Below are 23,123 nucleotides of genomic sequence, written 5' to 3' on the forward strand. Positions count from 1 at the left end.
AAAAAAAAAACTTGAGATACCCAACTGGAAATTTTGAGATAATCACTTCAAATTTTGACCTATAGGCTTTTTTTTCTTTGTCTGTTGTTGGTTACCCTGAAAGTCCAAATTAGAGGGGTAATAAGTTCAGCAGGAAATTCAGCTTAAGTCACTTAAGCTACAGTAAATATTTTTTTGACATGACTGTTTTTGTGATATATATATATATATATATATATATATATATATATATATATATATATATATATATATATATAAAATTCAGTTGAGTTGGTTTCTTCGTTAACAGGAAGTCATGCATTTTGTGCCTTAATCAGCTTTATTGAACAAGTTCAGTAGACGTTACAAAAGTATGTGATTCATGTAGAAACAGAGAACTTTTCCATGGCCTTTAAACAGGTGATCCTATCATTTTTTTTTTTTTAAGTAGTGGAGATCAAAGTCATTAAATATATACAACATTAATACAGATTCTGTTATATGAAAAAAGCAGATAACTGTGTTTTATATTACTTTTGATGTGCAAAATAGTTACAGTAACTAAAGCTGTAAAATGATTGCACTGGTCTCCCCATGCTATCCCCACTTAATGTGTCTATATTGGTTTTTACAATAATGTCCATAGGATACAGTCTTAATTACAATAGGTAGGTACAAGTACAAGAAACCTTGATTCGATTCCCCAGGCAAAGTCTAAATCACTAGAAACGAAGTTTGCATCTCTTAACTTCATTACTTGGCTCTCTGAGCCTTAGAGTTGCAGTTACACAAAGACTTACAGAGTAGGGAAAGTGCCAGCTTTACTCAAACTCATCTATCATCAAGTAAGAAACAAAAAAAGAATGATTTATTGTCCTTCACATGTTTTCACATCACTACATATTTCTTCTTTACTGTAATCCAAGTTTGAGTTAACAGATGATAGTGCAAAGAAAAAACTGCCTACATTTAAATAAATTGTAAATGTACCATTATAATACATGTATCAGTCAATAAAGAATTTACCTCAGAAAATAGCCAGTATTATGCTGAGAAAGTGATGGCGGTGTGTATAAAAAAGATGTTTTATATATAAACAGAATGCATAACCTAATGCCGACTGACTATACCCTCAGCTGTGTTTAACATGGGTTATGATGAGTGGGGCATTATTCTTCCCCTCCTGGGCGAGACAGGGGCTGAAGATCGGGTACAGGTTCTCACTGAAGCTATCGATAAAACTGTAGATATGCAGACGAGACTTCACATCATAGAAAGAAATCTGGCCTCCTTCGTAATCCAGAAAGATTCCTACTTTACTGGGTTGGGAAGGCAGCACTAGAGGCAAGCGGGGCGACGCAAGCACTTTCACCTCCCCGTTCTTCAGCCACAGGCACCAGTACCCACCCTCGGGACTCAGCTTGATCTCACCCTTGCGTCGGGCAGAAGCGCGGGCCACGCCGAGCGTCCAGGCCGTCTTTCGCGATACGTCCACCTCCCAGTAGTGTCGCCCCGTGCTGATCCCCTCCCGGCCCAAGACAAAGAGGGCCGGGCTGAAGCGCTTTGGACCCTCACAGTGAGTGGATTTGCGCTCTTCATACCTCACCTGCTGACCATCATCAGTCACATTCAGGTTCCTCTGGGCTGTGGCAGGGTCCAGAATCACCTCAGCTGAAAAGGAAGGAGCAGAATATGAGACAGGGAGAAAAATCTGCATTATTTATTGCCACTTCTGCTAAAAAAAAAAATAATAATAATGGGCTCCTTATTCCTGAACATGCCACAAGGGTGTCTGTAAAATGGCAGCATGCTACGGGAGCAATCCCATCTCTGCTGTGAAGAATTACTTCCATTTTGTGGGCATTTAGAAGAAATGAGCATCATCATTTACTCAAGAGAGGCCTCCTGCTTTACTTTAACACCCTTATGTACAAGTGGCACGAATGTGCTCCCTAGAAGAATTATAGCTACAAACCATGGATGTCACCCAGCTAACACAGTAGAAGTGTTACTCACATGCGTAGTTCTGCACCTTCCGGAGCTCTGAGAGAGAGAGAGAGAGAGCGAGAGAGAGAGAGTGTGTCAAAGTCACAGCAGATGGCACGTGTGGGTGGTAAACACACAGATCTGAACCAGAGCTCTAAATGCTCGATGCATGTGCCGCTGTCAGTCAGCTGCCTCTTCCAGCGATCCCAAGTGGATGATCTGCGGCATCAACACTATCTCCATCTGTCCAACCGTCTTGCATGTGTGACCGTGTGAGTGTGGCGCGATGATGAGTCACTTTCCATTCCAAAGTGTGCGTACAGTGACCTACATATCACCGATTTGGATTTTGCACAGGATGTGTGGTTTGTATTAGACAAGGGAGGATGGATTGTACTAGAACTTTGCATTCATTATCCCATGCAGGGATCCCAGTAAAGCCTGCTGCGAGTTTGATTTTCAGTTTAAAGGGGTACTTGAAGCTGCGGAACTGTATGCAGCGTACGCAGAATGGAAAATACTCATTGTGACTATGAACATTTTTCAAAACACTCTTCCAAATGATTGCAGACATGTTGATTTGCATTTAATACATAAAACATGAGCCATTTCAGATCGCTCATTTTTAAAAGTGCTTTCAGAAAAAGGATTAAGAAAAGATTTTGCTGAATATGTGCTAATATTATGTAAGGTATTTATTTAAATGTATCTAGCCCTGCATGATATGCACTAGGGTTTAAATGATGCTCTGTTGGAACTAAAGGGCTAAGATCCATGCGTTCATATTGTTTGCACCTACAGTCTGAAATCATGACTTATCAGTTTAGGCAACATTTTTTCCAGTTTTCTGATGTCTAATTTTGATGAGCCTGTGTCAGTCATAGCCACATGGACCTGGTATGGTCTTCTGCTTCAAGCAGTGGTGGTCCTAGCCTGTTTGGCTGACGAGTTATTGTGAGTTATTAAATGCTGCTCCAGCCACCAGAAACTCCCCCGCCGCCCCACCCTCTCCTCCCTGTGCCGCAAGCAGCAGGCGCACCTCGCAAACGAGGGCGCCCTTACTCCCAGCAAATGGCCGATAGAAAATCGATCGGTGCCTATGGCATTCCCAATATGCGCTGGCATGACGTCGGGGCAGCATGAGTATGAGCATTTTTTATTTTTTTTGCCCATGCCCGTGATGCCGTCCCCCACCACTATGCCTCCCCGGGCAACCGCCCGTGTCACCTGTATCAAAAACCGCTACTGGCTTCAAGGTTTGACTTGTTGCTACTCAGACATGCTCTTCTGCAAACCTTGTTTGTAATGAGTGTTTTTTTTGTTGCTGTTGCCTTCCTATAAGCTAAAGGCAGTCCAATCATTCTCCTCTGACATCAACAGGCACAAGCCATTTCTCCCAGATAATTGCTGCTCACTGGATAATTTCTCCTTTTCAGACTTTTCTCTGTAAACTGTAGAGATGACTGTAGATCAGCTGTACTAATATTGAGCGCATCTGGCAGCATTAACCAAGTTGCAAGTCGCTTCCCCATTTTGATCTTCATGGTTTGAAGCTCAGCTGACATGTGATTGGCTAATTGGGTATTTTCAATTAATGAGTATTTGAACCGGTGCACCTAACAATAATAATAATTCCACAGACCCGCCCGCATCGCATTTCTGTGGAACCCAAGGAATGGAAAGAGACGGCGAGGAAGACCCAAAATAACGTGGAGGAGTACTTTCCTTGAAGAATTATGTTCGGTTGAACTGTCATGGGATGAAACAGTAACCGCCGCGATGGACCGAGTTCAATGGCGTTCTCTTGTCGCCCGATGTGCCGATCGTCGTGGGAGGATCTAAGTCTAAGTAAGTCTAAGTAAGCACCTAATAAAGTGGTAAGTCTATATGTAAACCATGCTCTGCTTCTAGCATTGTAGGCATGGTAATGCTGCAGCACTAGTTGTTTTGTACAGTTTCTCAAATACAATGGTTTTAATAGCTGCATAAGTGCATTAGGTCACAAGTTTGGCTAGCTGCCCTTACCTTTCCCATATATTCTTTTAAGCTCATCCTGGAACTTATCAATGAGGCTGCTGACCGAAGACCGGATGGTTCCCAGATAAAGGTCAGTATTGATGCTGACCGCTGACCAATCAGTGGGCTCGGGTAGGGGTGACAGTGATGTCAGGTTCTACGTGAAATAGAGAGGTCATGCAAGGTAAGATGAACGGTGCGTCAAAGGAAATGAAGTCTGTAAAGTTTACAATGAAAAGAACACACTAAATATGACGCCAACAGTGTGCTCAGTGCTGTCCTATTTAATTTTGTTAATGGGAAACACAGAACAGAGACACATTATTGCTCTGACGGGAAAAGAAGAGAGCACTCAGTAGAGGGCATTGTCCAAATGTGGTAAGTAAATTCCCTGTCTATCAAAAAGAGATGCACTGGTCTGCTTACTCTCAGCTTTGATGTGTCTGGGTATTCGAGGCTTCATGCCTTCACTTCCATTGATGCTATGTAGAAAACCTCTAAAGTAGCAACTTCAAAGACATCTATTCATTCACATGGGGAAATGGCTATAACAGGCTCGGTCTGCTCATGGAGGCTTTTGATGTTGTGTCTCAAAATCTCTGAGCAAACACAGCTGGTGCAGCCACAGAGGTAAATAATTGGCTTTGCAATTAAAAGTAAAGTGTGTATACAGTTTTCAGAACACAGAAAACAGAGATATGTTCAGTATAATACGATCCATATGATATTGTTCAGGCTTTTCTGGTGAAATCATAAGGGTAGAAAGTCTTGTGTTTTAGATGCCTGTGAGATTTCCATTATTGTGAATAGCACAGCTTATTCTGTTAAGTCTTTAGCCTTCTAATAAAATGCTCTGCCCCAAATGCACAGTAATTGTGTTTTCAGTATGTAGGCCAAGCTGGAAAAGCAAGAACTTTAAAGGCTAGCTATAATTAGTACAGAAAAATAAAGTTAGCATCCAAAGCATCCAAAGCGTGAAGATACTGTCTCAAGACCTGGACCTGTCTGCATGCCAGTGTGTGTTAGACCCACATGGAGCTCTGTAGTACCTGAAGGAAAAGCACTTTGTCGTGCGTCTGTGCATGGGCTTCTAGCTCATTGCTCCTCCTCCTCAGTTGGCTGAGTTCATTCTCCAAACCCCTGGCCATTTCCTGGGCGTGACGCTCCGCCTCACGTTGCCTCGTGGCTATTAGCTCAACCAGCTCCGCCTGACTCTGCTCCACCAGACGCTGCAGCTCTGCGTACACCTGCCAGCTTTCCTCCAACTCCTTCTGAGCACTGGCCTGTGAATGTGAGCGCCACATGGCCAGTGTTACCAGTGTGAACATGAGAAAAGCTCAGAGTCCAGATGAGATCGTGTTCAAGACCGAAGACCGGGTTTAAGGAGGAATGCCTGCGTATTCTTAGCAACAAAGTTCTTACAGATTAACCAGAGTCTAGAAGTTACTGAGTAACACGGCTCCTTTTACAGGGGAGCTTGGAGGACAGGTTGAGATAGTGCTAATCCTGTGGAAGAAGTTATTTATTGTCTTGTACGTGGCGTTAATGAGGTAGAGAACATTCTATACAAACATTACATAAACTGCATTGTGGGAATGCAGGATCTTTGAGATTAACTTGAGCCACAACTCTGAGAAACACATGAAAATGCAAATGTTTGATGCAGCCGCATCAGACATTAGCCTTTAAAATGCCAGCTCCTTTGCACAAAGTTCCAGTTATATTGGCTTGAATAGAAGCATGTTTGTGTGGGGAACAGTTGCTGTGAGTATGCATCATACATGCCACCTTCTGTGTTCTCTACCTAGACACCACCCTACATTTTTTTCTCTAAAATTTTAGAGAGTGTCCGAACCTGATTTCACATGTGAAGTCAGCTTATGCTGAATTATTTCCTTTTATTGTTGCACTTTTTTTTTTGTTGAAAATGATTTTCCATCCACACCCTTCTTTTTGCTCCCTGATAGCATCGCTCCATTTGAACTCTTTTTTTCTTCCCAATGACAAGAGCATAGGGTCACATTTCATTTAAACATTAAAATGTGTCATTTGTTTGAGGTGAAACGCCTCAAAGGTTCACTTAATCACCAAGGCTCACTTTGGGAGTCACTTTCTGTCTGCAGACCCTTCGGCTGGTGTGTCCTTGTAGGATCTTAACTGTTGTTTTACACGTGGAGCTTCACAGCATGTTATTCTGCACCTTTAAATCTTTGACAAGAAAAACTAAGTTCCCCATTAAATGATCTTGGTTTCCACTCACAATTACGACTTTCCACAGAACAACTCTCATGTTGCAATTTAGATGACTGGCATCTTTATTTGTTTGTTCTCTTCAAAGTTCAGGGTTTGACATGAGTAATTGCACCTTATTTAGGCAGTTAGAGTGATAAGAGAGAAGTATTGCATAAACATCTTTATGTAACATACAGATTTTTACATACCTGGAGCAAACCTCTGGAAATTTTGCTTTAAGTTTTCTGCTACTGTTTCTAAATGACACTAAATGTGGAATTGCTCCTTTATTTATCACACGCTAACACAGCATTATCTTTATTATTACTATTGTCCTGCACATTTAATGCTAGCATGAAGTTGTAGACTTTTTAAAGTCCTGATAAAATGTCATTTTATATCAAAGGTTTCTTGTTTAAATGTTCCTTTTTTTAATGAGACTCTTGTCCACACTCACCTTTGGCCTAAAGTGTTGATTGTTGTATATATCTTTCTATATGAGTCTCTATTTGTTTGACGTAATGATTGACGGAATTGGAGGCATTAAATAAAACTACCATAATGATTCTAGCAAATTAACATGTAAGTACTGCAGTTTAAAAAAAACAACCAAAACCCAGATGTTTACTTAGTCAGTTGCCTCTTAAGTGTCTTTGCGCGCCACTTGTCTAACTGGATTGACAGGTTACATCTTCCATTAGACGCTGAAACCACCATCTCAAACTGATAAGTTACATGCATGTTAAACTTACTCAATAAATTCAGTGTGTTGTTTAGTCTGTCAGCAGCATGTAGCTGGACACGAGTCCATGTGTTTGTACAGTAAACACAGAGGGAACTGTGGGAAAAAAGGTTTCCAGAAAGAGGAAACCAAGAGTAACACTGAAACCAGGAAATTTCACTCATGAATGTTTTGCATATGTGTCATCAAATTCAAAACTACCCAGGTGTGACAAGATGTGAAAACCTAAACATAGGACAACTGATATATTTAGTGTTACCCTGGTAAAACCTGTTACACTCCCAGCATTATTAGTGTAATTGTCCTGGAAAACCACTCAGGCTTGTTATCTTTTCATTTCTTATTCCAAAGCAGCATTTTACTGCAGGGAGGCTGTGGCTGGAAACAGGGTGTGTGAGAAACTAAATGTAAATGTTTACACTGGTCTCACTGGTTGAACAGCCTCAGACATGGATCTGAGTGTGTGTACACAAGACAAAAACAAATGACATTAGTGCTCCACCTTATCTGCTACTGCAGAGCATGAGAGGTATGAGATGTGGGTGGCATCCCGCCTCAAATATGTCCTGCTTGTACTGGAGCATAGGTCTTTTAGTTGGCTCACCTTGCTTCGATGACTAATAAAGATGAATCTACGTTATTAGGGGTAAAACTTAAGTGTCTGTTGGCTTTTAATAAACTGCTGCTGGTCGTCTTACAGCTGCCCTTGAGCAACAGCTTTTTCTGGATCACAAAGCTGCTTAAAGTGCAAATAAGGCTTTTGAGCTTCAGCTAAAGAAAAACATTATATGAGAGCAGACTGGCAAATATTTGAAATGCACTTTAAACATATTTACAACAGCAACGATTAGGCTGTTTCTCAAATACATGTACAAGTGTAAAAGGACTGGCCTGTTTGTATCAGCCACTTCTGATAAGATGCCTTTGGAAATGCCGCACTGGTGCGACGCTTAAGAATTCAGCTTGAAATCTTTCGGAGATAACAAAACGTGAGTGGAGTTTTAGATTGAAAACAGTATCGTGGACACAAATGTGTTTCTCGAATCATGCTCCAAAACACAGCACTTGAAATGCTTATCCCTAGTTAGACTTCGAAACACAAGCAGATAAAAATCAGTGGCATACAAAATGTATCAGGAAACAGACGCATTAAAAAATACCAGACTCCAAACAAACTCAAACAAGACCAACTCCAGTTATAATGACACAGCATAAAATAGAAGACAATAGATTATTCACAACTGCATGGTTGATTCTGATTAAAAAAATGTTTCAGTTTGATTTTAAATGATCAGTGTCCAGCTTAAGTTCTGAAGACAAACAGCTGTACATGTTAATGCATTCCTGAAAAGAAAAATCCCAACAGATGCTGTGTGTGTCACACATACCAAAACCACGAGGTCAGTGAGTAGCTGAGGAGTATTTGCATATTATTGTAGCTTTGGATTAAATTTAGGTTTTCAATTGTAATGAAACTATAACTTAAAAGGTTTCAGCACAAAATGTGTGCAATTATAAACTGGAAGATTGTACACTGTTAGGGTTAGAAATGGGAAAAATTTGTTGTTCGGAAAATTCATATTGAAACAGTAGATTGCATTTTTACAAGTTTTTAACAGTGTAGATCATCGTAAAAAGCTTAACTGTTGTGGACGCTGTTTGTGACCAGGAGGTTACACAAAATTTACATTCTTTTTTTTTAAAAAGGACTCGTAAGGCAAATCCACGATTTGCTTTTTAATTTGGATTCAAAGCTTGACTCTTTACTGAATACAAAACTAGACAAAATTTACATAAAAACAGTTCTTAGCACTGACTGTCGATCAGTCAGCCAAATGTCGATACCAATACTGGAAATGTTGGCTGAATGTTTACCATAACCAATGACCGATGTTTATGTTATAATCTATTATTTTTGTGACGTCTGGATGTTCAAAGCTAGTTCGATGAAGGCTCGAATACTTAAAATTGTTAAGTTAATCTCTGTTTCTTAGTAGCTTAACCATGATGTCACATGCAGGTTTTTATTAGACTTACCTTTATGACCTTGATGGACTGTTTGATCTCGTCAAGTTTCTTGGCTCTCTCCTTGATCAAATGTTTCAGCTCTGATCTCTTCTTTCCCATGTTACCCTGTGAGACAAAAAAAACCAGAGGTGTGTCTTACCAAAATGTTCCTGCTTTTATATCATAAAAATATCTCAGGAGTCATTTTAATGATCTTGTCATACAGGGATACTGACCATCTTCTTCTTAAATTCATGGTCAATGGAGACAGTCTCATGGGATTTGTGTGTGGCATCGGCACAGGCAGAGCAGATGCACATGTGGTCGGTCCGGCAGTACACATCCAGGAGACGTTCGTGTTTCTTACAAATTTTGTCTTCCAGGTGGAAAGTTGGTTCAATCAGACGATGAGACATCATTGCCCTGACCTGGAGGACAGTATGGGCATGAGTGGTACAGAGACATAAATACAGTTGCTCTTAAAATTTATAGAAATATTTGCTTTTAGGTTATTTAATTAATTAACATCTAACAAACCCACCTTCTTATGATGCCTGAGGTGGGACTCGCAGAAAGACCCAGGGCAGTTCACACAAGATTTCAGCGCCTTTAACTTCCTTCCAATACAAGCATCACAAGAAACATCCCCAGGCTGGGCAAACTCTCCGGTATCCTTCACTGGCGAGCTGCTCTCGCCCGTATCTGAGCTCAAATTCCATCTGGATCCGTGAGAGGCGGTGCTTTTAGCCACCACCAGCCCCTGAAACTGGGAGGATATTTCAGCCAGGACCCTGTTGACGCTCATCTCAGGCTTTCTAGAGTAGCTCTTTTTGCACATTGGGCACAGGAACTTCTTGCTGTGGTTCCAATAGCCCTGTAGACAGGCCTTGCAAAAGCTGTGGCCGCATGGTGTGGAGACGGGCTCCACAAATATCTCCAGACAGATGGAGCAAGTGAACTGCTCCTCAGAGAGAGAATTAAAGCCTGGAAGACAGAAGGAAGTGTGAGAGGCTTAGTACATGTGTATTTATAATATAATTAGAACAGTCAGTACAGACACCGTTTAAAGCAGATCTTAACATTTGACTTTTATCTTCTTTTTTTTTTTTAAGATATGTGGCACGTGACTCACTTGAGTCGTGTGGAAGCCTAGACAGAAACCTGCATAGAAACAGCTGTGAAACTCACTAGGAAGGGACCTGAGGACAGCAGTTTAATCTTCTTATAAGTGACAGCTTTTCTCTGGAGACTTTACATATTACATCATTTTACATCCTAAAAATGATTTGGTTAGGTTTAAGTTGTTTTTGTCGACTTCGTATCTGGTTTATCCGTCCTTATTGGATAAAAATGAACTTGGAGCAGTCAAATTAGGGCAAAAGGAGCCACAGAGGAGATGAGACAAAATTATATGTGTAATGAGGTCATTTTGTATCGTGACCTGAAAGATCTACAGTGCTCAATAAATTGCCCACCTGTCACAAAAACTAGAAGACACAAATATTTTAGAAATCTATTTAAAATGTTCAGTAATACCTGTCAATAACTGTAATTGGATAAATAAATACATTTAAAAAATTCTAATTTATTTTACTTTTTTCTGCTTTTTTGTATAACAGTAAAATATAAAATTCATGGATAATATATTTTAACATGAAATATATTTCTATTAAAGGTCTTGTACAAACTGGTGGATTAAACATTACAGAAACATTAAAAATGATTCATTATCAGTACAGTGCAATATCATTTAGTGCAGCTGTGACATAAACCTGACATTTAGTGATTGGCTGATAATTTCTTTCTCTTTTTTTGACCTCTGTATATCTGTCTGAGGTTTATGTCAGGAGGTGGTAAATTTCCATTCAGAGTTAGGGGGAAAAGGGCTAATTCAAGTATTCTACTTTTTTTGTGTTTTTGTAAACTGATTAGAATTTCTGAGCTTTCTATATAAAAAAAAAATGCAATTCACCATTTTCTTATTCATCTAAGATAATAAACTGCAGTGGATGGGGAGGCAGTGGAATCATCTCCCACCCTCACTTTTTTTTGTCCAATGTCCAACTTCCAGAATACACTCCCTAATTTTGCTGTTGCTGTTACCTCAAATTCAAAAACGGATTGTTCAAAGCACCAAACAGTAAAAATGAAATTAGAATTCCTGATTACAAGCAAAAAAAATTGACCGCCACTTTAAATCTAGTACAGGTGTCAAACAAAAATAAGGCCTAAACTGATCCACAGCTTGTCCTCAAAACAAAGTAAGACAAAGCCAGGAAGACACTTTTTCCAGTTAACAGTTATGTGACATCCAGTGAGAAAGTATCACCACAAACAAGGAACTATCTGCAACAGTGTCACTGTGTCCTGTTGAGGGCGAGAAACTATCTGAGGAATGCAGATATTCTGGACCTTCTGCACCTGCATCATACGTTTGGCTTAGGCATGAGCCAAATGAACTTTTCCACCAAATCTGCTACGACAAACAACCTCTATACGTCACGACATCTGCACTGTTTCAGTTTAACCCAAATCTAAAATGTTTTTTTTAACATATGTAGTTTTAAACTAGGCAAGTAAAAAGTCAGGTACCGTCAATTCCAGACATCTGTCTGTCTACACCTCCTGTAGTGTCAGCATGGATAAAGTTCCTAACATTTGATAAGAAACTAGCACTAAGATTATGTTAAAACAGGTACAACTCACTCATGTTTTCCTTTGACCTCGAGCGGTGCGCTCCTTCACCTCACGTACTTTGCTGTGAATCACACAGCTCCGGTGTTGAACTCTTCCTGAAACTTGCAGTGGACCTCCCACTCTCAGTGGGACACACCCAGACTCTCACATAAACCCTCCTTTTGTTATTGCTCAGTGATTTCTCCTGCCCTGCTCTGCGCATATGCAAAGCTCAACAAAGGTGTTGCATTTTCATCATTGCAGAGATCTGCCCCTGCTTTCTGTGGCTTTCTGCCACTGTATCTTCATAAAAGTCAAGAACACAAACGACTTGCTCTTCAAGAAGTCTCAGACAGAGGTGATCACTAGCACTGTAATAATACTGAGACTGATACTAAGGTAAAAATGCTAAAGAAGTTAAAAAACAACAACTATTAACTCAGAGGGTGTATTTGGTTTTGTTTTGTGTCATTTTGGGGGTTTTTGGTCTATATTATACTGTACATACATCATTTGGTAATATTATCTTTCCTCCCATTACTGTCTGTGTGTGTGTGCAGGTCTCTCTCTCCTACCTTTAGGCTCTGTGTTTGAACGTTTTTGTATGATGCAGACACAGTTGGAATCATATGATTGGCTCTTTCAATGAGTTTGCTTTCTCTGGATTGGATCGTTGGTTGATAGCAGACTTTTAAACTTCTTGAAACAGCTGACATCTACTAGTTCCCAGACATCTACTAGACCTTCGCTGATCCCAGCAAAGGTCTGCAATTTAGATCTGTGTATTGTCTGGAGAGATTCGTGTAAGTGCAGTCATAGAGTTGGCGGATTATGGTAGTCTTGTTAGCTGTGAGCTTATACTTTTATTTATTATTGTTTTGGTGGCTTAGAGTAGAGACTTGTCCTTCACTGCTGGTGGAAAGTAGTACTTATTAGCAAGATTATGTTTGTTGTTTTGGTCCCTGAGGACCCTGAGGCTCTCAAACTGGTCCTGGAACTCAAAAATCTCACATCAATTGAAGGCGAACTGGTACTGTGAAGATTAGTATTTGAGTTACAACGTTTTGATACTTGTCAAACCATTCAGTGACCCAGTCGTGCCATATGGAAAATTCCTATGGACCTTGCAATGTTTAATCAGAGAATAAAGGCCATAAGTCAGAATAACTCCATAAGCTCCTCAGGCCTCAGGGGCTCAGATTACTGGAGCAAAATGCCCTCAACAACAAAACAACACCAGCAGATTCCAACAGTGTAGACATAAAGAGCTCAGATTTTTCCTTTAAATCTACAGCCTGTCTGTACACACAGACATCAATTCACCTTTTTAGGTTTGTTTTAATAAAGATGTTAGTTAGAGTCTGTCTCTTTCTAGTCGTATTGCTAAGGTAACCAGCTGCTGGTGGCAGCTTCACAGGATGTATGACAATGCCTACAGTCCATTAGTCCATTTTACACGCCCCACTGAAACATAATGCTCAGTTCAAGCTTCAAAAGACATTAGCAGAAATATTTTATGTCATTTTTCATGGATAAGTTTTGCGATTTGAGATAAATTGATAATTGATTTCTACAATCTTTTGCTTGAGCTGTTCAAACTAGTTTTTTACTTGTTTTGTTTTATTTTTATTCAAAACTCTTATCTTTTCTGTGACCCAGCAAAGGTCATATATGGATTAAACCTTTCCTGTAAAGAAGAATGACACCTGCCTCTCTTCATAATCCAGAAACACACCCACCCTCTAGGGAGGTGGAGACAAAAGTGAAGGGTAAGTCTTTTGCATTATTGCAAAAGTGCTCGCTCCTTCCCTGTGACTAACTGTGACTAACAGTTGTTTTCTGGGCTGGGAGTGATCTATTGTCTACTCATCAAAGAGCCAGAAGCAGATCCCAGCATGCAGTTGGATTTCTCCTTCATTCTGGCCTCCCAGTAGTGCCTGCCTGTGGTTCGGCCTGGAGTTGCAACAGCAAAAGTGTTTTCTGTGAACCTTGCTGGACTAGCTGGAACTTTCTGACTTGCAGATACAGCATCGATGATTATGTTGTTAATTTCTTTGCATCACACATTGTATTCTAAATTTAATTTGAACATAAAAATCTAAACTACTGTAGGGGTGTTCAGGAAAAAAAGGTGACGAACCTGCAAACTTCATCCCTGCCTCAAAGTCTGTGGGTGAAGACGGGAGATAATAACCAGGGTGCTAAATTATACTGTTGATGTTTTCAGTGATACATGGCGGGGAATAAATTGCCAAAAATAGCTCTATTTATCAAATCTCCTGCTGTGCTCAAATCACCTTTCATGACAACATAGTTTATTAGTTCCTTCCATGTGCATTTCCATCAAATCCCCTTCCACCCATTACACTGTCAAAGACATGGGGTCAGAAACAGTCTAAAGCCAACATTTTTCAGCCAGTCTTTAACTCCTTCTGTCATTTTTTAAACCCCATTTTAGGAAAATCAGCATGCTCTGACCAAGACAAAGTCAGGGACCTACTTCACATAGACAGCGTTGCATCTTAAGTTCATCCAATTTGTATGTCTTTACATTTGATGAAAAGACTGAATAGAAGAAGCAAATTTTGTATTATAGCTCCTGCTAATGTGATGAAGTGCATATGCTTGTGTAATGCCTGTTTAATGAGAATGGTGTTAAAGTTTTAACTTATTCTAACCAGCAAACTAGCTAATGTTAACATATCGAGTATGTTCACCTGTTGTGAGATAAAGACCCCACAACGCCATGCAAAGAAACTCCAACAATCCAACAAGCTCAGCTACATTTAAGAGAAAGAAAACTCAAGAGAACAAGGCCATCTGCTCAAACCAGTTGGAGGTGAAGGGAAAGAAGTGAGGGGGGAAAGGAGAAGAGAGAGTTGACAAACTCTCAGGCTAAATTTCCCACTCTTGAGACTTTTTTAATCGGGTTTTGTCAAGCCAATATTTTCTTGTTTTCTAATGTGTTAATTATTTTTAAATGGCACTTTAGAGCTTCTCTATTTGCAATCCAAGAACTTTAAAACAGAAATTGTGCTCCCCTCAGTTTGCATATTGGGTGGTTGGAAAATGTTGGCGTTAATTTTGGTGGCGGGTACAACATAGCACACCAGTGGGCTTATTGAGGCCTCAGTCACACAGGCCTGGAGACAGGTCAGCAACTGTTATCAACCACTGGCTGCTAGAGAAAAATGTGTATTGGATAAATGTGTGGGTGAAAATGGTTGCAAAGAGGGCACTACACCAAAAACGTACTTCTGATTCTTTGTTTGCTAGCAGATTGCTGTGATCGCCCATAGTGTGCATGCAAGTCTTTGCCTGCAAAAACCATTAACAGTTGTAACCTATTACTGAAACCAAGGCACAAATTTTACTTTGAAGGCAAACTCCTTGCATTTCCTGTTTCACCACTGTGCGTGTGCAACTGGCGAGTGTGTGCAGACAAATTGCCGACAGTTATGGATGCCTGCGACTACCTCCTAGTGCAGGGTTTCCCAACATTTTGGAGCCATGGCACATATTTCACAATAGAAACACACATTGCACACCACCAAACAAAAATGTCACAAAAAGCATATTAATCGTTTTTCCCTGTGCATCAGGTATAGCGGAAATGGTTCGGTTTGTCCCGAGTATACCTTTTTTACTTTCTTCCGACCACTACTCATGCTAGGGCCTTTATCTGGGTCAGAATTTTTTTCAGGGCCCAGGTAAGATTGACTACTACTACCAACTTAACTACTACGTAATTTCTTCTGCAGGTAGTTGTACTGCCCTCTAGTGGAAGAGAATGTAATTATTCTGCCTGTGACTCACACCGCTCACTTAGAGCAGTAATCAGGTGGAACCAGATCATCTTCCACGTCACCTATGTGCCGTGATACAGTGGTTGGGAAACACTGTCCTAGTTTTCTCCTAAGGAACAGTGGGTGCCAACTGGTTTGTAGGCCTATGTGACTGAGGCTTATTCAGATGCCTGCTGCAGTTGAAATCTGCACCAGTGAAAACAGTCACAGTGAACTACAGAAGCTCAGGTAAAAGTGCAGCTCTTAAACCTCAAAGATGATGATGAACAGCAGAGTATGGGTAAAGCTTTTTTTCCCTTTCCATTATTCATAGCAAGTGTCTTAAAAATGATTAAAGTTTAAAACTGACCTGTCACATTTTCTGATGTGTAATGAGCTTTATAACCTTGCATGGCTGCTTGGATGAAAATAGACTTTCCATCTTAGCTGATGCCTCAATACAGGGTATACATCCACTGATGATGGTGTAAAGTCAGATATTAAAGACCAGGCTGTATCACTAGTGCACTGATCTGCAGGATGTAGTCTTCGCTTTGTGACAGCTGCTGCAGTTCATTGTTTCTCTTCTCCACTTCTTCAGTCTCTTGCTTCCGCTCTTAGATAAGTTCTTCAAGCCTCTTCTGTTCACCAGCACCCCTCACCTAATTCTACTCTATCAGCTCTCTGTGGGCTCTTTCCATGGACTTCATCACAGACTTGAATATCTGAACACTTTCCTCCATTTATTTCTGTGCATTCTCCCAAGAATCATTCATAAAAACTACCGGATAATTACAACAGAGACCATGTGGACTAAATCAGCACTGGAAGAGCTTCTGACAAACTACAAAAGTGGACAATTTTTACTTGAGTCTGTGATATTCTGGATATTTTTAATTGAACTATTTGTATATATTAGAGGTATTTCTTATATTTTGTAACTTTGTAATGTGTTGTATTATTTCAATTAGTTCAGTCTGTTACTGTGTTTGTTGTCTAGAGTAACAGTGACCACATCCATAGGGATTAATGAAGCATTGTGATTGTGAGGATGATGAAAATTCATGATTTGTGATGATTAATCACACTGCCTGTAGGTGTGCCTGAGCTAAAGCAGATGTGTACAGCTGTAACAGGTGTTAGCTGCTGCCTGTTATGCTCTGTTTCCCTCATCTGAAGGCCAAAAGGTTTTTTGGCAGTGCTGATAAATGAGGAAAACTTTTCTATTTAAGTTATTCATAAAACAGGCATTTTGTTTAAAGCTGCCCTAGTGTGTTTGCTCAGGTGGAGGATTTCTGCATTTTTCCTTTATAATAACCTGTACATACAACTCCTTCCTCTACAAAATGAATCTGAATTGCAAGGGATGTTAATATGAACTCTTAATTATAGTGACTACACTGTAAGAAATAAAATCCATAACAACAACAACAAAAATAATATTCTGGCAGCTAGAGTACTGTACTGTAAAATAAAAGAAATTTTCCATTTAAAATTAGAAATTTTCCATACTCATTATACAGTTTGGTAGCTTTAATTTACATTAGAATTTATGTATTTTTACAGATGTTTTCTGTTTTATGAAATAATACAAATACTTGGGGTTAAAATTATAGAGAAGTCCTCTTGTATTAAAATATTATAATAAGATGTTGTGCATTTAAAATTTCATTTAATATAATAAACCATACACCGCCCATTAAAAAGGGTTAAAATATTAACAATATAACATAGTAACTGGGTTTATAATTAGAACAAACCAACATTTTTGATTAGATCAAAAGTAATTTTGTACAAAAATCATCTCCATCTTTACTCTTAAAAATGTATTGCCACATACCTTTTTAATGCATGTATTTAAAAAAAACAAAAAAAAGGACACTGAAGTATGAAAGCTTGGTCACACCAGAAGGTAGCGCAGCAAAAATAAGCTTGGTGATGTTCTGACTCTTTGGATTTTGAGCAGATGCTGAGCTAACCTCTAAAATCTAGTGAAAGTATGTTACTGACACGATCAGTCCCAGTAGTTCACTCACTGTTTTCTTATTTCTTCTGTATTATGTGGTTTGATCTCTCCTTTGAAGAGTTTTGTTGGAAAAGAAAGCAAACTGATAAAATGAAAATGATTCTCTACAATCAAGTTCATGGTAAATGGCCTGTATTTGTATAGTGCTTTTCTAGTCCCTATGGACCCCAAAGCGCTTTACACTACATCCAGTTATCCAGTCATCCACACACTGGTGATGGCAGCTACAGTGTAGCCACAGCCACCCTGGGGCACACTGACAGAGGTGAGGTGCCACCGGGCCCTCTGACCACCACCAGTAGGCAACGGGTGAAGTGTCTTGCCCAAGGACACAACAGCCAAGACTGTCCAAACCAGGTCTCGAACCAGCAACCTTCCAATTACAAGGCGAACTCCCAACTCTTGAGCCACAATCGCCCCTCCTTTGTATACAGAAGTTTTCCACCTTGCTGGCTGTCATCTTTAGTATTATGTTTATTTCCCATAATTAAATGATAATTTCATGCATCTTTTAAACATAAATAAAACTTAAAGTTACCATTTTCCCACCTATGTATGTGATCGGCGTCGGCACAGACCTGACAGCTGATTTTGTCATGCTTCTTACACACTCGCTCCTCCGGGTCCCTGACTGGATCAGTGAGCTTGTGCTGTCTTATGAGTCTCACACTGAGACATCATACACACCACACAGGACTTTGTGGCCTTTACTTCCACATCTGTGCAGATATTGCTCATCCTTTCCTGCTTATCACTGGGCCTGCATTTGTGCTACTGAAGGGATCTTAGCTGAATTCAAAATGATTCACAGCATAGAAATGATGTGACAGTGAATATCAAATGCTGCTTGTACTATAGTGAAATAGCCAAAGAGTGTCTGTGTTGTGCTATGTTGCTTCATGGAAATGTAAACTAAATAAGTCTTTCCCAAATAAATGAAATCCACATATCTACTAAAGTGTGGTAAACCAATCTTAAAGTTTCTTTGTCTGAGAGGAATTTGTGAATAAACTAAAATACCGCACAAATGAAAGTTTGAGCCTGATGGTGGATCAAGGTGAACCACAAATACAGATGTGTTAAATAAACCTGTTTACAGCCTGGAATAATTTTTCTTTCGTGACAACTGTGCAGGAGGTGAAATCTTTAGTTAACTCACCCATTTTATTGTGTTAAGGCTTAAAGTTGTGTAGGAGTGTGGGTGTGCTGAAGGGGGTTTGGGACGAGTTCTTTGCTAGGCAAATTTAAGTCATTTGAAATCAATCAATTCATTGATAACTTTATTCCCTCCTCTACTGTACATAAGATCTGGCATATATCCCATTTTTTATTCCTATTTATTCTATTTATCCCCTTTGTATATTTTATTTATATTTGTCTCTGTATTTATATATGTGTGTGTGTGTGTGTATATATATATATATATATATATATATATATATATATATATATATATATATATATATATATATATATAACAATTCTGTAACTGTAACTTCGGTCGTTGCTGTGCTTTTTGGAAGTCGAATTTCCCAGAGGAACCCACCCGAGGGATTAATAAAGTTCTATCTTATCTTATCTCTTATGTTGACAGTTGTAATGCTAAAATCAAGGAATTAAAATAGGAGCTCACAGAACAACGGTTAACATCATGGTGATTATGTCCATCTTTCATTTACAGTCTATAGCAATTACACTCTTTATTATGACCTGAAGAATCTTTGTCTGTGTTACTTAATGTGCAACAATGGCAAAGCTTCACAGAAACACAATATTTTTGTGATTTTCTTTTAAGGCATTGAATGTAATTTAAAATAACTTTTCAGTTTTTAAACATAACATTTTTATATTTATTCTCTTTTAAACATGATTTGTGTGGTCTTCAATGCAGATACATATGTACCTCCCCTAAATGCATTAGAAACTGTCATGCTCTATCGCATCCACTAGTGGGCGGTCTTGCACTGGCACTGAGGAAACATCCCCCCCCCCCTCCCAAAATCTAGCAGATACTTTACATTCATCATGCATTTTTAGTATATATGCTGTCACCCATAGCAACGTTTGAGCACAACAGCGGCTGAGAATGGTCAAACGGTGCATCCAGCGAGCACAGCTGAAGTCAAAATGCAGTTTGTATACTTTAGCAGGACATTCTGCTTTTTGGATTCTGACCTCGAATCCACAGACACGGCCAAGGTCTCCCAAAAAATATTTATTTCTTTTTTACACTGCAGCATATTGACAGAATTAGGGTCAATAACGCTCTAAAGAGGGGGGCTCTGCTCCAAAAAAATGACCACCCCAGGTCTCTGAGATGATATTGATCCCCTTTCCCTTCCAGCAAATGTCACAGTGTCTCCATTCATCACATTTTACTGAACCTCTTGTGTTTTCCTTTGACCATTTTCTCCGGAGGATCTGTCTCCTGCTCGTCTTGCTTTTACCGCACCGCTTACAGCTCCTTGCTTGGAATTTGTGTCAAGAGGAGTCGTCTCATTTTATTTGAGCTATTGCAGCAAATCGGCTCTCACGTGTGCTTTGAGATGTCCCATATGATCTGTGCTGGTTTCAAAGCAGATGTCTCATATGCAAAATTGCAAACATGTGATTATCTGTGTGTGTGTTTGTAAATGAGGGCATGCATCTGTGCATGTTAAAATATCATATTCAGTGTGGCCCTACAGCAAATCCACCACAGTGATTATGTTGCATGATGTTATGGAGCTAGAATTTCTTTGAGTTGGGGGGGAGTGTGTGTGTGTGTGTGTGTGTGTGTGTGTGTAGTGGGGGGATTCTGCTTTCTCTTACTCTCTGTCGCAGTGTCAGTCAAGGTAAATGTATTCCTCCTCCCCTCCTTTCCTCCCCCCTTTCTCTTTCTCTCTCTCCACCTCTCCTTTGTATCCATCCATCTTTTCATCTTTCACCCACCTGTCTGTCTCCTGTTTTATTCATCCTCTTTGTTCTTCCTCACATTGTTTTATTTTCCATTACTCCATCCCTGTGTTCTTTTCAGGTTTATAAATAGAAGCTATACCCTTCTCTTTGTCTTTGTCTGTCTCTCCCTCTCTTATTCTTCCCATTGCTTCCTGTTTTCCCTTTTCTTCCCTGCAATCCGGCACTTAGCCGAGTCTCTGCTTGAAGCTACACTACGCCGTTTCCCCCCACACCCCCCCACCTCTCCTTCTCTCCACACCTCTCACTCTAAATTCTCTTCGTGTTGCACCTTCGTCTCCCTCTTTCATGCTTTAATTTGAAGAACTCTTAAATTTTTTTTAAAAAAATAGCCTGCTTGCAAATAGACACAGTCCTCAAGAAAAGGGAGCTTTAGGTAACCCACTCATCTACCTTTCCCCTCTCTTCTCGCCTTGCCTCTAAAACACAGATAATGAAAAGGGGGGGGAAAGAAAAACAGCTCATTCTCCTTATAGTTTTCTCAGCATGGTGCTGCTTCCCCTGCGCCCTCCCTCCTCGGGCTCTGTCGTCTTAATTCCACCCTCCTCCTCCGCCTCATGCTCTCTGGTTTCTTAGAGGTGGTATCAGTGCTCTCACCTCCTTCAAGTTGATACGGGAGCACCAGCGAGCATTATTGATAGTCAGTGCGGATAGTGTCACACTCTCTGTGTTACTGATAACCTCGCCGTGCCCCCAGAAACCAGAGGACAAAACCCTCAGATGAACTGACGCCTCCTAGATCTGATCATGTGACATCTCTCAGTGGAGTAAACACACAATTGCGCTCCACCATCAGCACTCCCTGCGAGGCTCGTCATTGTTCTAGATATTCTCCTTGGACTTTGTAGAGGAAGCAAAATCAAGAGTTCATAAAGTGTCTTGCTTAAGGGCACTAAAGCAGAGCAAGCTGACTTGAAGGTTTGATTATTATTTTTTGATTTCCTGAGTAATTACCTAACCCTGCTGCCATATGGTTATGTAACAGGTGCAGACAGATTGATTGTTCCAAGTGTTGTGGAACCAGTGATTTGTTAATTAGTGACATAACATGTTGCATTAGGAGCTCCAACACCCGACGGCTTCATTATGCAGATCACCCCATGCTGAGTGCAAATCTGATGTCTAAAGTTACTCACTCATGCTGAGAGTCTATCATGTATCCAACACCCTGAGCGATTCACTTGCTTCGTAAAAGGAATTAGTCATAGCGAGGCGCACACAGCAGCTGGTTAGTTATGGTAAACACTGGCACCAATTATTAGTGTTCAACTCCGAGGGCAGCAACTGATCTGCAGATACTGGATGGGTGATATCGAGGCCAGGACTTTCTGTTCCTGTTGCAGTGGTGACTATTACTACAGATACATGTATTATTTCCACATGTTTACCTGCATGCAGCGATTGGATGGTGCACCTCATACTAACAACACAAATCCTAAAGCTTCTCTGAGAAATTTCTCTGAGAAATGAATGAAAGCACCTTCATTGCCGCTAAAGTCTAAGGCTACGTCCACACGAATGCGTTTTTGTTTGAAAACGCATCGTTTCTCTCTGTTTTGGCCTCTCGTCCACAATGAGACGGCGTTTTCGCTCAAGGAAAACGCAGCGTTTTGAAAACGCTCTCAAAAACGAATGCATTTGAAAACGGTGCTTTCGTGTTGCAGTGTGGACAGCGAACCATTTAGAAAACGATGACACATTGCAGTCATGCCACCAATTAAACTAAGATAGCGGAGGGCATTATACAGCAGTTGTTTTGTTTGCGCTCAATTTTGACAGCCCTATTAAAGATGAATATCAGTCTGTACACGCTTCAGATAGCTTTTCTTCAAATTCTTTAATTCTCACTCGCTTTTGCAACTTTGTACTTTGTGTTACTCGCAGCAACAACTCCACCTCATTGTTAGTCCATTTAAAAAACTCGGTGCTTTTCCTCAACATTTTGCTGCGACGTTTCAGAGAGCCGGAAAGTAAATAAACGGCTGACAGAAATGAGGCAGGTGGAATCTTCTTGCGTTTCACGCATACGCAGTACTGGGCCGTAAGCGCTTTTGGCTGTTTCAATTTGGACGCACAACTCTGTGAAAACGACTGAAAACGCTAGTGTGGACGTGGAGTGTTTTTAGATGAAAATGCAGTTTTCAAATCTATCCAGGCGAGTGGGGACGTAGCCCAAGATTTCGACATTTTCTCAAGAGGTGTGGCTTCTTTACACTGTAACTTCAGCTAATATTCTGTATTGTACTTCATTTAACTAAATAGATAGATAGATAGATAGATAGATAGATAGATAGATAGATAGATAGATAGATAGATAGATAGATAGATAGATAGATAGATAGATAGATAGATAGATAGATAGATAGATAGATAGATAGATAGATAGATAGATAGATAGATAGATAGATTTAGTCCTTTATATTTCTTACACTGTCTTCTTAGTTTTATTTAAAACTCCAGCTCTCTTTTTAACTGTAAAATATACAGAAGATGATATGAAAGAGAAACACGTCATCCATGTTTTAAGACAGCAAGATTGAAATCTTACAGCAGCGATGAAGAAAACAATGCGCAGAAATATTGGCAGCTTTTCTGCTCCACCACTTTGGATCCCGCAGCTTCAGCAGCCAGACGCATGCGGCTGAAGAAAAGCTACAACACTGCAGTGCTTCATTCACATGCGGCACTCAATCCGTGAGCTGCTCCTCTTCCTGCTGCT

At 40.0% G+C, this 23,123-nt stretch overlaps 1 protein-coding gene across 1 annotated transcript; it reads right to left on the reverse strand.

Moving 5' to 3' along the window:
• Nucleotides 1-308: 308 nt before the first annotated feature.
• Nucleotides 309-11,755, reverse strand: LOC146579849 (zinc-binding protein A33-like). The gene is made up of 8 exons (XM_085265514.1): nt 11,669-11,755; nt 9,504-9,946; nt 9,199-9,390; nt 8,993-9,088; nt 5,031-5,264; nt 3,991-4,138; nt 1,996-2,022; nt 309-1,650 (listed from the first exon to the last, which is right to left on the reverse strand). Exons 1-8 carry the CDS (start codon nt 11,670-11,672, stop codon nt 1,112-1,114), a joined length of 1,683 nt encoding a protein of 560 aa, XP_085121640.1. The 5' UTR covers nt 11,673-11,755; the 3' UTR covers nt 309-1,111.
• Between the last annotated feature and the right edge of the window lie 11,368 nt (nt 11,756-23,123).

This window comes from Mchenga conophoros, linkage group LG3, assembly GCF_057382185.1.
Source record: "Mchenga conophoros isolate Kocher_MC1m ecotype Shallow Benthic linkage group LG3, M_conophoros_male_GT1.1, whole genome shotgun sequence".
NCBI lineage: Eukaryota > Metazoa > Chordata > Actinopteri > Cichliformes > Cichlidae > Mchenga > Mchenga conophoros.